General features: G+C 34.6%; 1 protein-coding gene across 1 annotated transcript; it reads right to left on the bottom strand.

Moving 5' to 3' along the window:
* Positions 1-271: 271 nt before the first annotated feature.
* Positions 272-16,126, bottom strand: LOC119193715 (neuroendocrine convertase 2-like; the record flags this gene model as incomplete). Its single annotated transcript, XM_037447337.1, has 3 exons — positions 272-309; positions 1,258-1,492; positions 16,022-16,126. Coding segments are annotated over 3 exons (378 nt in total), but the record flags the coding sequence as incomplete, so codon positions are not given.
* Positions 16,127-16,918: the final 792 nt, after the last annotated feature.

Below are 16,918 nucleotides of genomic sequence, written 5' to 3'. Positions count from 1 at the left end.
TTGTATCACGTGCAGATAATGTTATTTTGAAGGGCGTCTTTTACATATTTATGGATACGGGACTTGAGTTTTAAATAAAGTAATAAAATGAGAAAGGATATCCGATGTCAGATTTTTATGTTGTTATGTACACTTTGTGCCTCAATTTTTATAGTTTTTGTTATCATTTAAATATACAAATCACAAGGTATAGTTTAAGATTCGTTGGATGTATATAAAAATAGATAAGCTTAAATACTTAGTATTTTAATAATTTTGTATTTTTACTTACATAATTATATTTGAGGTCTGGATGCATGTAGTCCACTCCTGTGAAATAACTTTCATGATTCATAAATAAGACTAGTATAAAACCTAATGAAAATAAATTATGGATGACAGTTGAAATTAATAATACAACTATTATCCTTATAAAGTTGAACGTAGAAATCTTTTTATTTTGTCTAGCAAAAAGCTTCTGTAATAAACAGTATTGTAGATGTGACGTACAAATATTTCCCAAGACACTATTCTAGAAGTCTCGCTATGAAATATTTATGGATACGTCTTGCCATATATGAAGATAGGACGCTGTACGTAGTATTTAGGGCTGAAGCGTTTGAAATGTTAAACATGTGCCTTTTCATACGGACACAGCAGACTCCACTGCATCTGATGGTATGGAAAATGGCGTCTAGCTTAAACTATCAAAATATTCTTTATTAAATGATTATTTAATTAGTTGCAAATTTAAATGATTACTAAAACAATATCCACATTATAATAAAATTTAAAGTACCAAAGTTAAGGTAACATACTGCCTAAATATAATGTTTTTTTTGACATGTTTTATAAATTTCGAGTAAATTGCTTCTAAAAATACGGTTAAAGGCCAGTTGTACTGCGAGAAGCATCTTCATAATACATAGTAATGTCAACAAAATCTATTTCTCTATGAATAATAATCTGATATTCATTGCTATCTGAATTCAATTCGACATAAAATAACATTGCGAACATAACATTAATAATTTATCCTAGAATAATTAATGATGAGTGGTGCCAATGTCACAATGTATTGGAAACAATGGAGTGAATTAATACATTTATTATATGGCTCTAATAATGATACACTGAATTATTTATGAAATATTAATATGAAAAATGGAATAAATCAGAGGAAGGCGATATTACGTATTACAATTAGCATCGTCGGCAATCAGTGGTTCCATGACATTTATATTTCTGATTCAATATAATAATGTTTAATATTCTTACCGTCATCCATAATAGCAGTGGTAACATTAACCCCGGTATACCCCTGCGCCCACGCAGCTTCCACGTTCAAGTCGAGTTTGGGTTTTCCGCCATTCTGGCCGGTGTTCTTCAAGTACCATTGCAAGGGGAAGTAGGGGTCGCGGGGCTCGGCAGCGGGAACGGTCTCGGGAAGGCGGAGGGGACGAAACCCTCTCTTCACGCGCTTGAAGCCGGTTTGTTGGACTGCAGCGTGAACCTAGTTGACAAATGAATGGTTTAAATGAATTATAAGATTTTAAAAAGTCAATGAGGCGAAGGCTCTCGATAACGTCGAGTGACCAGAGCCGCCCTTAAATACTTATAATTATTAGACACTCATAAGCTAACCCGAAATCCGTTCCGGCCCTCTTAAAAGTATACTGACCGCTGTGTGACTAAAATATATAAATAAATACAAACCATTTATTCGCACAATGACACAAACAAATTATAAACAAAATAAGGAAATTATAAATACAAAACAAATATGACACGAACACGAGTACATATAAAAGAAATAACAATGAAAAACCGAAATTTAAAAAAAAATAACAAGAATTGCAGAGTTATTAGTGTATTGTTCCAAACGTCATGGTGTGAGTACGAAGCGCGTCCAATTCAGGGCCCTTATTCTGTATGATAGTGTAAACGCGTAACGCGGCCGTGTCATGTTATCTTCGAGAAATGTGCGTGGAATGGTATTCTGTAAGTCAAGTTTCTATAGTCCTATACATGACGCGTTGTGTTACGTGCTTGTTACACACTGTTAAAATAACGTGCGGGATAGAGAATAAGGCCCCAGCACAAGCCGCAAGCGAGCCGCTGGTACAGCAAGTAACTACAGAAACTTCAACTTTAAATTATTTTAATTATTTAAAATTTATTTAATTTTTATTAATTTAATACCGATGTAATTCTATTGATAATATTAATAATGACACAAGAATATTCTCTATAAAATTCATAATAACAGAAATGTAAAACTTTTAATCCTGTGATCAAATTCAAACCTTATTTCAGTTAACAATCGTAAGAAATACGAGTCTGGTTGGCTAATTTGCGAAATGAGTTTAAGTTTGGCAAAGTTGGGATAAGTTGTGTGGATCGAGGCATTCGATATTGGTCGTATTGATCACCGCTGTCTTCTTGATAAAATTTTATAGACGGGTCTAAATAAGTCTGGACTTTCATTAATTTCCAAATCATTATTGATCTGTTTAATATTTTATTGTAGTTATAAGTTTTTATCAACTTAATTTGTGTAATTGGTTTATCTGTTCTCATGGAAATAAATAAATAATAAATCATGCGTCAATACTAAATTTAAATACGCCAAAGTTCGAAACAGTAAACTTTGTTTGCTGGTTGTAGAATATACTTTATATACACAAGGTGTTATAGGTGTCATAGTGTCCCATGTAAATGTGTCTTAATTAATACTAAATTTAAAAACGCCAGAGTCCGAAACAGTAAACTTTGTTTGCTGGTTGTAGAATATACTTTATATACACAAGGTGTTATAGGTGTCATAGTGTCCCATGTAAATGTGTCTTAATTAATACTAAATTTAAAAACGCCAGAGTCCGAAACAGTAAACTTTGTTTGCTGGTTGTAGAATATACTTTATATACACAAGGTGTTATAGGTGTCATAGTGTCCCATGTAAATGTGTCTTAATTAATACTAAATTTAAAAACGCCAGAGTCCGAAACAGTAAACTTTGTTTGCTGGTTGTAGAATATACTTTATATACACAAGGTGTTATAGGTGTCATAGTGTCCCATGTAAATGTGTCTTAATTAATACTAAATTTAAAAACGCCAGAGTCCGAAACAGTAAACTTTGTTTGCTGGTTGTAGAATATACTTTATATACACAAGGTGTTATAGGTGTCATAGTGTCCCATGTAAATGTGTCACGTTCCTAACTCAGCGTTTGTATATCCGGTTCCAACAGGCCGGCATAATTGTGTCGACTGCCGAGGGGTAATCATCAATGGACACTATTGGACCCACTCCACTAACCATCAGGTGTAAGGGAGTAACATTGCCGTGGACGTATAAAAAAAGGAAAAACAGTTAATTATTAGTATTAGCGCTAGTTTTAGGAAAGTTTGTTTCATTTTGTGGCATTACTTTTTTATTTGTGGCTTATTTAAGGCTATATCAAGGTCCATTTTCATACATTTTGTTTCGGCTTTAATCTGGGTAACTAAACAAGTATTGGCAAGTAAAGAATTTAAATTCACGTCTAGTTAGTGATTAGTTCTCGCAGTTGAAAGAAAAATGTAAAAATTATTAATAATCATGGATATTTCTGCCTTTAAAATTTCGTCATATTAAATTTTAAAGGCAGAAATATCCATGATTATTAATTATTTTTACGTTTTTCTTTCAACTGCGAGAACTAATCACTAACTAGACGTGAATTTAAATTCTTTACTTGCCAATACTTGTTTAGTTACCCAGATTAAAGGTGAAACAAAATGTATGAAAATGGACCTTGAGGTATCGCATTAAGTGAAATAAAGCCAAGAGATTATTACTGACAAGTTTCATTCAAACTCCGTGTTCATGATCACGTAGTCAATAATTTTTCAATTATAGCTTACTAAATATATTAGAAATGTACGATTCTCCATCCAAATATAAAACGAAAATACTTAATATTCAAAGCATTTAGCTGAGCAACATCTTTGTAAAGTTCAAGGAATTCACCTAATTTAGGCAAAAGAATCGAAACCTTTTTATATTCCTGTGGCGTGTGCTTGATAAATGAGTTCCCGAAGGCTGATTACTATATAAAAGGTTGAATTACGTTTACACAAGCGACTTTCACCGAAGAACGTCTCATGAATTCTCATATAATATAAGTGCTAATTTCTCTCGTTCGCGCTTTATATTTAGCAGTGTGGAGGCTATTCATATTTACAGCATTGGGTTTTAGTTCCCAGTCTTGGAGAGGAACGAAGTTTGCGTTTCTAGGCATTTATTATTTCATTCTCATTGACCTAAATTCTATAGACACGATCGTCTATAGATAGAAATTGATTTATTTGTTCAAAATCTGGAATTAGAACTAAAGTTCGCTGCAACGCCAAAATATCAATCGTCGTCTAACCAAACTTTTTAAACTTGCAGTGCTAAAGCGCTTTAAATAGAGTATACCTAGTCTTGCCATAAATATTGTAATAAAGAAAAAAGAAAATTGTTAACTGCAAATAACATTTATTACTTTTACAGTGTGTCAGTTTAATACATAAATATAAAACAATTAAAAATATAAAAAGCTTATTCGAAGTGGTCTCCATTGGCTGCAATACAGTCCTTTAAACGATGAGGCCAGTTATCAATAGAAGCACGCACTCTTTCCATGGGAAAATTCTTCACTGCCAATCGTATAGATTGTTTTAGGGACTCCAAATTATCATGGCGTTTAGAGCAAGCTGTACTCTCTAAAACTGACCACAAATCATAATCCAGCGGATTAAGATCGGGACTAGACGACGGCCAGTCTTCAGCTCTGATGAAGTCCGAAACGTTCGATTCCAACCAAGACTGCGTGGACCGAGCTTTATGACCCGGCGCCGAGTCTTGCTGGAAGGACCATACTTGGTTATTGAACATGGTGATGTTAAGGGGCTTAACTACCTTCTCAAGAATGGTATCTTGATACACTTGTGCCGATGTTTTGATACCTTTTTCACAAAAATATGGCTCAGTCACTCCTTCATAGCTAACACCCCACCAAACCATCACTGAAGTCGGATAATGTCCACGTTGCACTCTGTCGACTAATTGGGAAGCTTCCTTAGAGCTTTGAGCATAAATACGGTCATTTTGTTTGTTAAAATGTTGCTCAATTGTAAAAATTTTCTCATCCGTAAACAAAATTTTTCTGTGACCTCCCTTTGCGTACCGCTTCAGTAGTTGTTTCGATTTTACCACCCTATTCTTCTTTAAATTATCAGTTAAGAAATGGCCAGTGCGTCTCTTATAGGCTGCAAGTCCTAAGTCATCTTTTAAAATACGCGACATGGTTCTAGGTGCTATCTTCATTTCCCGAGATAAAATCTTTTGCTTTCGGACAGGATTTCTTCGAATTCTTTCCCTTACTGCTTTGACCACCTTTTTCGTACGAACACTACGTGGACGGCCAGATCCTTTTCTGTCACAAACAGAGGAGGTCTCATTGTACCTATTAATAGCCCGGTACACAAACATTTTACTAATACCAAGTGTATGGAGAGTTTTAAAAATTGCATTTGGCTCCATACCTACTTTGTGTAATGCTATCACAGCGATTCGGTTCTCTTTATCACCCCACACCATTTTAATATCGCAAAATATTTTACAATGTATTGGCGCCAAAATGAGAAAACACAATGAACAATCGTATAAAAATGACAGATTCGAAATTCAAATGTAATATTTTTTTATAATTAAGTGTAACAGTATTTATGGCCAGACTAAGTAAATAAAATGGCAACCAATACCGGATTGCAATACTCTTCAGTTGAACACATTGAGTGTTCGGAACGCCAGATCTAGTACATAGTACGTATATATCGATGTTCATGCCAAACAGATGTAAAATATTCAGCCTTTCTTACCTATAGCTTTAACGTTCTACATCAAGCCAGAAAATAAACACGACCAGAAAGTGCCCAGATCACATTGGTTTACATACACATATATCTCGCCTTTACATGTCCCCGAAGTGTAGGCAAAGTGTAGGCTAAGTTGCACCTAGGGCACCCACTTTTTGTGTGTGTGTGCCGTCTCATGATGTGGCAGGGGGCAAGAGCCTATCGCCATATCGAGTACAATTTCCTGACTCTGGGCTGATACTGAGCAAAAAGGCCTCAGCACCCTGTCACCGTAGCAGTCCATTTAATAATTATATATGTTCTACATTTTTACCAGCAAAAATAAACTCTCTCTTTACACAAATTCCCAACACTCCATGAAAATTTCTTTAGAAACAAGCCTGAAATAAATAGAACACGTTCCTTTGAACGTAAATAACTGTGTGACCCACTTTCCCTCTCTGTAATTATTACAACAGTGCCCCATAATGCATGTGATTGCTCGCCACCATTAATATTCTAACATAGATATTGAAGCAAATTCTAGTCTGCAAACTACAATGCACAAGCAGACCGAAATATAATATGGATCAATCAACGCGAATGTATGCTGTTTTCGTGGCGTAAAAGCGATGTATTGTAAAAATTAATTAATAATTAAAAAAACTTTTTTAAAACAAACTTTTATTTGAATCCTCGAAAAATATACTTTAAATTGAAACTTTTTGTACTAAGTAGAAATAAAATCTTATCGCGATATTAACTTGTGTCTATAATACAATGAGTATGTAACTTAATCTTGAAAAAGTAAATCATATGACAAACTTTTATGTCTACAAGAATTGATTCAATTCAAAGTTTTTTTTCTTTTTAGAGCATTTAAATAAATGTTTATTTTTTTTACTATTCATTTGTATTCTTCTAAGCAAACCCATTCATTTGATACCTATATCATAGGCATGCACAAAAATAACAAGTCGATCATCTTGGGCCGTCCGCCATATTGGATTTAAAATAACGTCACATAGCTAACTATGTATTGTCGGCCAAACTAAACGTGCGTGCAAAATTTCAATTTAATAGGTCAAGGATAACTGATTAAAAATGTATTTGTAAGATTTAACCCAAACATACAAGCATCACACACATACATACAAACATTGCAAGTTAAATAAAAGTTTGTAAAATACATGGTTTGTGACAGGGTTACCAATTATTGATTAAGCACTTGTATCAAGAAATCTGAATGACTGCAGTCGTCAAATAAAATATAAGATGAATAAATGCAAAAGACACGCTTAGGCTGATCCCGGAACGCGACACACTTACATGGGCCGCTATGGTGGGTTTTAACACTTTGTGTACGGCGGTCGCTATTAGGTTTAACCTAGTTCAAGATAATATTATACATGCAATCTAATTCTGTTTCATAAACTACTAACAAGTAAATTAGGTGCTGGGTATTTAATGAATTCTTATATCAACTTAATGACATCAAGATATTTTTATCATAAAGAATTACTAAAAATATTCTATTTTATTCTTTATAACCATTCATGTAGATAGATTTTTAATAGTCATCGCTAATAAAACGGGGGTCCTAATTTTAGGATTACAACGTTAAATATAACTAGCTAAAGGTTAAAAAAATGTCGTTCAAAAATACCAAACGCCTTTCAAATCTAAAAAGGTCGATAGTGACAAAAGGTTCGTAACTTCGTAATCGACAGTTTAGGTTAGTTGGAAGATAGTAATCTAGCCTCTCTACGAACATTTTAAACTAGTATCTGAAAATATTCTTCTTTAAACTAGGCGATTACGAGAACCATAAAAAATAAATAAGTAAATTGGATACACTATTATTATAAAAAGTTTGTTAGTTTGTTTATAATAATCTCTTGAGCTATTAAAGCGATTATAAAGGCTGAGTTAGATCTTAGTTATAGTAAATTACTAAAATACTTTTATTCTAAGAAAAAGAAACTTAGGCGGAGGAACAAGCAAAATATAGTTCTAAAATTATTAACTCATAATTTGTATTACAGTCAGTTTCTTGATAAACTATAGGTAAAAGTAAACGGCATAAGAACTTTCACGACACCAACTTCGCTAGAATAAAAGCCATAAGAGCTGCCACGACACAAACTTCGCTACTAGTTAAGTTACAAGCCATAGGAGTTACCACGACACCACCGTCGCTAAAGTAAAAGTTATAAAAGCTGCCACGTCACATACGACGCTAAACTTAAAGCTATAAAAGCTACCACAACACACACTTTGCTAAAGCAAAAGCTATAAGAGCTACTATGACACAAACGTCACAAAATTAAAAGCCATAAAAGTTACCACGACACAGAAACGCTAAAGGAATAGCCATAAAAACTGCCACGACACAAACATCGCTAAAATAAAAGCTACCACGACACCAACGTTGTCAGAATAAAAACTATAATAGCTGCCACAACACAAACGTCATAATTTAAGTAAAAATAATACATATATAGCCGTAAACGAAGTTTCCAGTTAATAATTTCAACGTATTTTTTCTAAATATGAACCTACTTGTATATAATCGAGGCAATATATTTACATTATCTGGGGATGTCACTGATAACGCGACAGGCCTGCGTGCCGGATTATCCGTGATGGATGGTGCGAATCTCCTCTCGGTTTTTATCAAGAACTCTTTAACACTTTTATTGGAATTTTTTTGCGAAAATCAATCTTTATATTTTGAGATGAAATGTTTTATCGGAATTGGTTATGCTGCCTGTCAAAAGAGTGTTAAATAAAGAGTAATATTGGGGTATTTTTATTTAACAATAAATAAGTATTTTCAATTAGGCAGTAAGAGAAAGCGGCGATAGCCTAGTTGGGTGTGGAACGGACTGCCAAGACGAATGTCCGCAGGTTCAAATGCCAAGGGCACACACCTCTGACTTTTCTAAAAAATCATGTGTGTATTCTTTGTGAATTTATCGTTCGCTTTAACGGTGAAGGAAAAACATCGTGAGGAAACCTGCACATCTGGAAAGTTCTCTATAGGAATTTCGAAGGTGTGTGAAGTCTACCAATCCGCACAAGGCCAGCGTGGTGGACTAAGGCCTAATCCCTCTCAGTAGTAGAGGAGGCCCGTGCTCAGCAGTGGGCAAGTATATAATACAGGGCTGTTATTATTATTATTATTATTATTATTTTAAATTTTAACTAGTTTCTACCATTTAATGGCGAAATTACATCATTCCGCGGGCTTTTGGCCAAAACGGAAATGACGGGTGGATGAGAGTAATAATGTTATTATGAGTTTATTGATAAAAATTTCCGGACGAGCCTGCAAGTATTAAGTATGACAGCTTTCTGAATGAGGATGTATGTAAGTGGATGAATTTGTAACGTCTTGAGACTAGTGTGTATGGATTTGGGGACAACTCCTGTAGATGAAATAATAATGGGTATTGTGCGGACGGTGTCCACTCGCCACTGCGTTTTAAGTTCGATAGCCAAGTCAGTGTACTTGGCTAGTTTTTCTGTATGTGTAGTTTGCAAATTGTGGGTGTTTGGTATGGCGATGTCTATAAGGTATACTGAACTGTTCTTTTTATCATGAAAAGTGATGTCCGGTCTGTTAAAGTGAACTGTTTTGTCTGTCATAATAGTCCTGTCCCAGTACATTCTGTAATCATCTGAATCTAGTATGGTTTGAGGGAGTATTTGTAATATGCAGTTTTTCTTTAATTAATTTGTATTTGTAAGCTAAATACTGATGGATAATTGATGCTACCTGGTCATGCCTGTGTTTATAGTCCGACTGTGTAATAGATTTACATGCTCCAGTAATATGCTGTATTGTCTCAGAACTACTATGACAGTGTCGGCATGCATCGTTTTGTGCAGCAGGGTCACGAATTATATATTTTCGGTAATTTTTTGTATCTATGGTCTGGTCCTGGATGGCGATCATAAACCCCTCCGTTTCAGGAAACAGCTCTCCTCTTTTTAACCACTCGTTTGACGCTACTTTGTCAACGTTGGGGTTAGTTAAGTCGAGAAGATGCCGTCCGTGGAGAGATTTTTGAGCCCAGGCATCCAGTTTCTGTGTGTGAGATGTGTGATTTAATTGTATAGATGGATTGGTCAGAATAAGTGGTGTGTGTTTGTTATCTGCTCGGACTGTTGCTTGATGGAGGTTTGAATGCTGTGCTTTTGAGGTGGAAGAATGCACGTAGTGTCTGAATCTGTTTATTGTGTAGGTTTTGGATGTCAATCAGTCCTCTACCTCCTTCAGCTCTAGGTAGAGTCTGACGCTGTACACATGCTCGGGGGTGGTGTTTCCGGTATATTGTCATAATAACATTAATCATTCTTTGTAAGTTTTTAAGCTCTGTTTGTGACCATTTGATTATTCCAAAAGAGTAGGTGAGTATTGGTATAGCATATGTATTTATGGCTTTTATAGTGTTACGGGAGTTAAGGTGAGTGTTGAGGATCTTGTGTAATCTTGTCCTAAATTTCTCTTTTAATGTTTTCTTTGTCTGTTTCTGGTGTATCTGGCGCGATTGTTGGTATCCTAAATATTTGTAACCCTGTGTATCGTCTATTGGGTCTATTTGTGTATTGTTGTCGATGGTGTATGTGTTCTCTTCTATTTGTCCTTTACGTACAGATTGAATTCCACATTTATCGATTCCAAATTCCATGTGGATATCATTACTGAATGTTTTTGTAATGTCTGCTAGTGCATGAATTTCTGAAAGTGTGGTACCAAACAATTTAATGTCATCCATGTACAGTAAATGGGTTAGGTTATAATGGGTATTATCATATTTTATTTTAAATCCTTTTTTGGTGTTGTTGAGTAAACAAGATAATGGATTCAATGCGAGGCAAAACCAGAGAGGGCTCAACGCATCACCTTGGTATATGCCTCGCCTAATGTTAATGGGCTCAGTCTCTATGGTTTCATTGTGGCTGTGAAGTTTCAAAGTAGTTTTCCATGATAACATGGCAGTTTCTAAAAATTTTATTATTGTGGGGTGAATTCGATAATGTTTTAGAATATATATTAACCAACTATGTGGGATTGAATCATAGGCCTTTCTATAGTCAATATACATGGTGTAGATGTTTCTTTTTGCGTAAGCTTGTTTACTGGCAACTGTATCGATAGTCAGCTGTTCTTTACATCCTTGGCTGTTTCTACAGCATCCTTTCTGTTCTTCTGCCAATAAGTTATTTTCTCTGATGTGCTTGTACAAAACTTCGGTAATGCAGGATGTAATAATTTTGTAAATACTTTGCAAACATGTTATCGGCCGATATTTGGCAGGGTTTCTACTACATCAGAGGTATCTTTAGGGATCATATAGGTGATGCCTTCGGTTATGTAATGTGGGAGTGTGTGTGGAGATTTAATGAAATTATTGATGTGTGTAAGTAAAAGTTCGTGTATGCTCGTAAATTTTTATACCAAAAGTTATGTAATTTATCTGAACCTGTCGCCTTCCAATTGTGTGTTCTATTTATAACATTTTTAACGTATCTAACCCAATATTTTCAAATTCCATGTGTGTTAAATTTTTAATCCTATCCTCATCTTCCTTAATCCATGCACTATCTGTATGAACTACTGGGTTAGACCAGATTCCAGACCAAAAGTCCCGTAACGATTCCTTTGTAGGCATTTCTGCTAGGTTGTCTCCTAAAGGTAGATTATTAACTGTGGTGTGTGTTAGTTTCCTATAAAAAACTTTTTCATTATTTGTGAACAACCTATTTTGGGTTTTACGTAGTGTAGTCTGTTTATAACGTCGCAACCGGCTTGTTAGTACGTTAAGTTTTTGTTTAAGGGTGTCAAGAAAATGTGTTAAATCAGTATTAGGACTTTCATGTTGAGAATGTATTCGATACTTCTTTTTTATCAAGTCAACTTTCTTTTTTAATGCTGGACTCTGGTTACCTTTAATGAATTCTATTAATCTAGCTATATGGGTGCGTAGTTCTTCTATTCGTTTTTGCATATGTTGCTGCCATTTTGGTATTTTATCAATAGGTCGGATTTCGGTATTTGGTTTTATTAACTTAGTTCCGTTAGTTTTGCTGCTGCGTAAGCAGCAGTATATACAATTCTATTGTCGTGCCAAAATCAGTTTCAGAATTAATGAATTTGGGTATAATATTTGTGTTTAAAAAATGAACTAAGCATGACAATTTCTTCGATGGTTTCTGTTTTGGGATAGAAGGTCTTGCCGTGGGATGTGTATTTGTATATGTTTCTAAGGTTTCAATAAAAGTTTGTTCTAATTGTTTTTGGATATCTATTGAAAGAGATGTTGGGTTTTCTTGTTCTTGTGTAGTTAAGGGATGCGTTTCAAAATCTGTATCTAAAGTACAGTTCTGGTTTATGGTATCAGTATCACTTTGTGTTGTATTAGGGAATATAGTATTTACTCTATTGGCTATGATTTCTCTACTGACTTCTTCTCTGATCTGGTTAAGTCTCTGATCTGGTATATATTTATTTTTAACTATCAATCTTCTTTGATCAGCAATTCTCTGTTCTGTAGTGTGTGCAATAGATGGACATACTGTAATTATTTCTTGATGCAATTTCTGGCGATAGGCCGTTGTATTACTTTCCAGGTGTGTTATTTTATAATATGTGCGCATTATAGTTTCATTAATGTCATTAGTCCATTTTATCCCTATCTGTATTGTGAGTAATGGTAGAGTCAGTCTGTGGGTGGTCTTTAAGGTATTGTTGTACTTCGAGCTTAATTTGATTAATTTTGTCTTGTGTCAGCAATTTTTTTGAAACTATTGCCCTACGTTGATCTCCTAGTCTTTGTTTTGTTGCCTGCATTTCTGGGAATTTCTCTGTAAATTGTTCAAATAACGGCGTTAAATAATGTTTTATGTTTGTTCCTAATGCTGTAATTATGAAATAGGTGCGCATGATAAAGATATTCATTTCTTCAGACCATTTTTTGCGCTGACCTGTTCCAACTGAGGCGGGTGCAGTGCTGTTAGCGAAAGTTGCCTCCTGCACAACATCCCCAGTAGGATAAATATTTATAATTGATGATGAGTCACTCGTTGAATATGAAGATTGATGAATAGTATCTGGATAAGCAGCTGGTGACGATGGGATGGATGGAAATAAAGTTGATGGTGATGACGGTGGTACAGAATATGATGAATGATTGTCAGGAATTACTTCCTGTGGTATTTCGGCTGTAGTCAATTTTTCGGGGGGAACCCGCCTGCTCAGTCCCCCACCGCCAACGGTCCGTATGCTGTCACATCCAGCGTTGGCTCCAAATGTGCCCCGGCGACCCCCGGGTAGCGGCCGTAAACTGTATCTATTATTACGATTCTCCATAGTGAAAAAGGTTTTGGGAACACTTAGTTTGGGAAGGTCAATTAAAAATCAAGGTGTTTCTGATTCAAAATCCAGAACCTACATTAAAAGGTTAGTCCAGATGGTCGGACGATTTAATTTAGCCCTACTTCCGGTAAGCCCCCCCACCACGGCAAGGTGGTCCCCATGGGGGGGTTATTATTATTATTATTATTAATGAGATTATGCTATTAGAACAACTATTTCGGTTTCGTGCTCAACTGGACCAGAGGCCGATCATCACATTAGGAATGAAAGCTGTTTCCGTTTATATCACCCTTTCGATTATAATAATTAGATGGAATATTAAAAAAAATATCTGCCAAAACACTATAAGGAAAATCATTGTCTCAATGCAAAGAAACAGAAAAATACCTTCAACTCTTCCCGCATTCCGCAAATATTTCTTTAAATAAGGTAATTATTTAATGAAAATACCTTTATGATGGAATTTAAGTATAGATATAACTCCTTTTTAATTAATTATGAGGTTATTTTAAACCATTTTAGTAATCAAACTAAACTAATCTCAAATACCATATCCTTGTATTGGCACTTGTTCTGAAATATTCAACGGTATATTTGTATCTATACATAACCAAAATTAAAACCCAAGAAAAAATATAGGTTACTTTTAAAATATTAATCATAAATCGAATTTCGAATGGGCAAAACCGCGACAAATTATTATACGTATTATAAATAAATAAAGATCATCCGATTACATCTTCCCTCGTGTCTATTTAAACAATAACAAAAGAAGGTGTAATCAAATGTAAATACAGCTAAATTGCTCCAACATTTCTTCGACCATACTTAGAAGAGAGCTACTTAAAGGAAACGTTCTCATTCGTTGTAGCACTTTTAACGTTACCGTTATTTTTATACAACGAGCTATTTTCACAGAATAACTGCTATTTCTTAAGAAAGCCGAAGCGATTGTGTGCTTTACTTTTATGGTTACTGCGGAAAATATTTGTATTACCGACTTAACTGGATACTTGTTGCTAATCTTCCTTCTTACTAATATCATAAAGACGAATGTTTGTTAGAAGTAAACGCAAAAACCGCTGAACGGATTTGAATAAAATTTGGCATACGGATGGAACATGTCCTGGTTAAATATATAGGCAATTTTTATTCCGGTAATTTGCTTGAGTAGGAAGTATCGGGTTGTGTTAAATAGATGGCACTAGATTTGTACGGATAGTGCCTATGGATTGCTACCATGATTTTGGGACTTTAGTAGAAAGGGCTTAAGTCGAGAGCGGATCCGCGTGCAACGCGTAATTTAAATATAAAATTAAAGCTACCGACATAGAGAGAAACATGCTTAGGTATGTAAATCTACATATGCGTGGATGGTATTAATTATCCTTTAATTAATTAAATTATAAACCTTAAACATCATTGACCTAATCATTAATCAGGTTTTTGTCACTGACTGTCAAATTATTTGAATAAAAAAATGGATCCTTGATTATATAATTGTATTGATGATTTGCAAAATGGGTATCAACTTTTACTCTAAATATTGGAATCAAATAATTATTTCCTTAATAGGTATTCTTATACTTGAAATTTAATAATGGAACGATTTAATTATCATGATTAACCTCCTGCATTAATGTCATATCGAAAACATATATTTTATTAGTGTTGCCGCAATTCCAAGCTGAAATAAACAACCTTTTCTAAAACTGCAATGTTTAAACATTTAAGAATGAATCAATGCAATATTTAGGTTAATTGCTAACTCCAATATTCTGAACATCTTCTCTTCAAAATCTTCCCTTCGACTCTAAAATTAATTCATAACCCTACTAATTTCTAAGACGAGCATAAAACTTTTATGTAATGACCCAATTCATTGAAAAGTTTACATCCTCTAGTTACTGAGCGCAAGTCTCACAACTTCCACGTAGATACAAATCCCTCGCGAGGTTCAACATTTTATACGCGGCTTCGAAAAGGCGCACGAATACATTTCTCTAGGGTGTTACGTGTTTGATTGCTATTATTTTTGTGTTTATGTACTACATTGACCTAGTGACAGATATTTATGTAGGACTCTTATAGCTGGCAATAACGAAACTACAACCGTCAAGGCTCATAGAAAATTCACTGACTGGGGCCGCTCGCCAGAGATCCGGCTTTTTATTTTAAAGTAAAGCGTAAAATTACAATTACTTTTTATTGAAATTTATTTTGTTCGTAACTTACTATTTCTCATTTTACACCATTAGAGTAAAGTATTATTTTCAAGAAGACTTATAAGTGGTTTCATTTAGATACGCAATGTCAAAATTATCATGTATATTTCATGAAGACAAAATGCCAGTTACCTAATAACCGCAATTGTTCTATTTTCAGCATAACTTCCGTTTCAATTAGCTAATGAAGTTCCGACACAGAGTTAGGAGTAATTACTTAGAAATTATATATTTAAATTGTTTTCACATAAATTACACGTTTAAAGTAAGTCGTGTTTATTTTTAGCTAGTTATAAATTAGTTTTTTTTTTACTTCAAAAATAATAGTATTAAAACCCATATTATGCATTTTTACTTTACCCGTAGCATTTTTCCAACATGCCACCTTATAGTTACGCCCCCCAGTATAGCATAAATAGATGATTTAATCAGACTCTAAAAACATTTGAAAAGTAGGCCATCCACAATTATAAATATTTGTTTCCATCTCTAAAACTAGGTTAGTAAATATACTTCAGCTTGGTTTACTACATTCAATATGGTACTTACGAGAGGATGTTGTTTTAGGATACGTGCGTGCGCGATGGAGCGTCTGGGACGGGCTTGGGGCAGGCCGCGGTGTGCGAAGTGCCACTCTTTATCAGAATCTAGAACCTGTAACAAGAAAGTTTCATATAACGACACGCCTTATAAGAGGAAGATAGAGGTGTAACATATCGGAAACTATGTTAAATATAATCAAGTCTATTGCTATCAACCAGGTTCAATTCAAGAGTTCAGGCATTAGTAGAAAAGCGAAATATTCGGGTCATTTAAGAGAGCAGTGTGTTATTTTATATGTAGTTTAGATTTTGTCTCTAGACGTTGAACAATATTGTTTTGTTGGTTTAATTAATCTCTGGTTTGTTCTTAGTCATCAATATGTTACCATATACATCGCTGGATCGAGTCGGGAAAACAAGTAGAACAAGTACCATTAATTATACCAAAATAACAGTAAATATTTTAATTAAAACAACACGAAACCGCGAACGTTCCCACATAACTTCGCTGAATATATCGCCGCAAACCGCAGGGATTCTGCAGTGAAACAAATATCTACAGCATTTGAAATATTTTCACGTTCACTTTGAGTGTGAAACGCTCGCCAGATTCGTGTTTCAAATATATTTCGGTGTCTAGCGTTCAGAATAGCTATTTCTACACGAAATTACGAATACGAACTTCGTGATGTCTTATTTGCTACAAATGTTTGATTTCGTAATTTGTTTCTTACGCTCCGGTGACATTAAAGCAATTAGTGTCTGTGAAGTTATGGCTGACTCGGTTACAAATTACACGCTATACACATGTGTAATTTGTAAAGTAATTTACGTGCCTTTGGCAGAGAATAAGTTATGCTAAAGGCGTACAATTTTTTAGGAGTAGGGGCGTTGCGGTTATTGC

Source organism: Manduca sexta, unplaced genomic scaffold (genome assembly GCF_014839805.1).
Source record: "Manduca sexta isolate Smith_Timp_Sample1 unplaced genomic scaffold, JHU_Msex_v1.0 HiC_scaffold_942, whole genome shotgun sequence".
Classification (NCBI taxonomy): domain Eukaryota; kingdom Metazoa; phylum Arthropoda; class Insecta; order Lepidoptera; family Sphingidae; genus Manduca; species Manduca sexta.
Note: the sequence above shows the minus strand (reverse complement) of the source record. Positions and strands in the feature narration are given on the sequence as shown.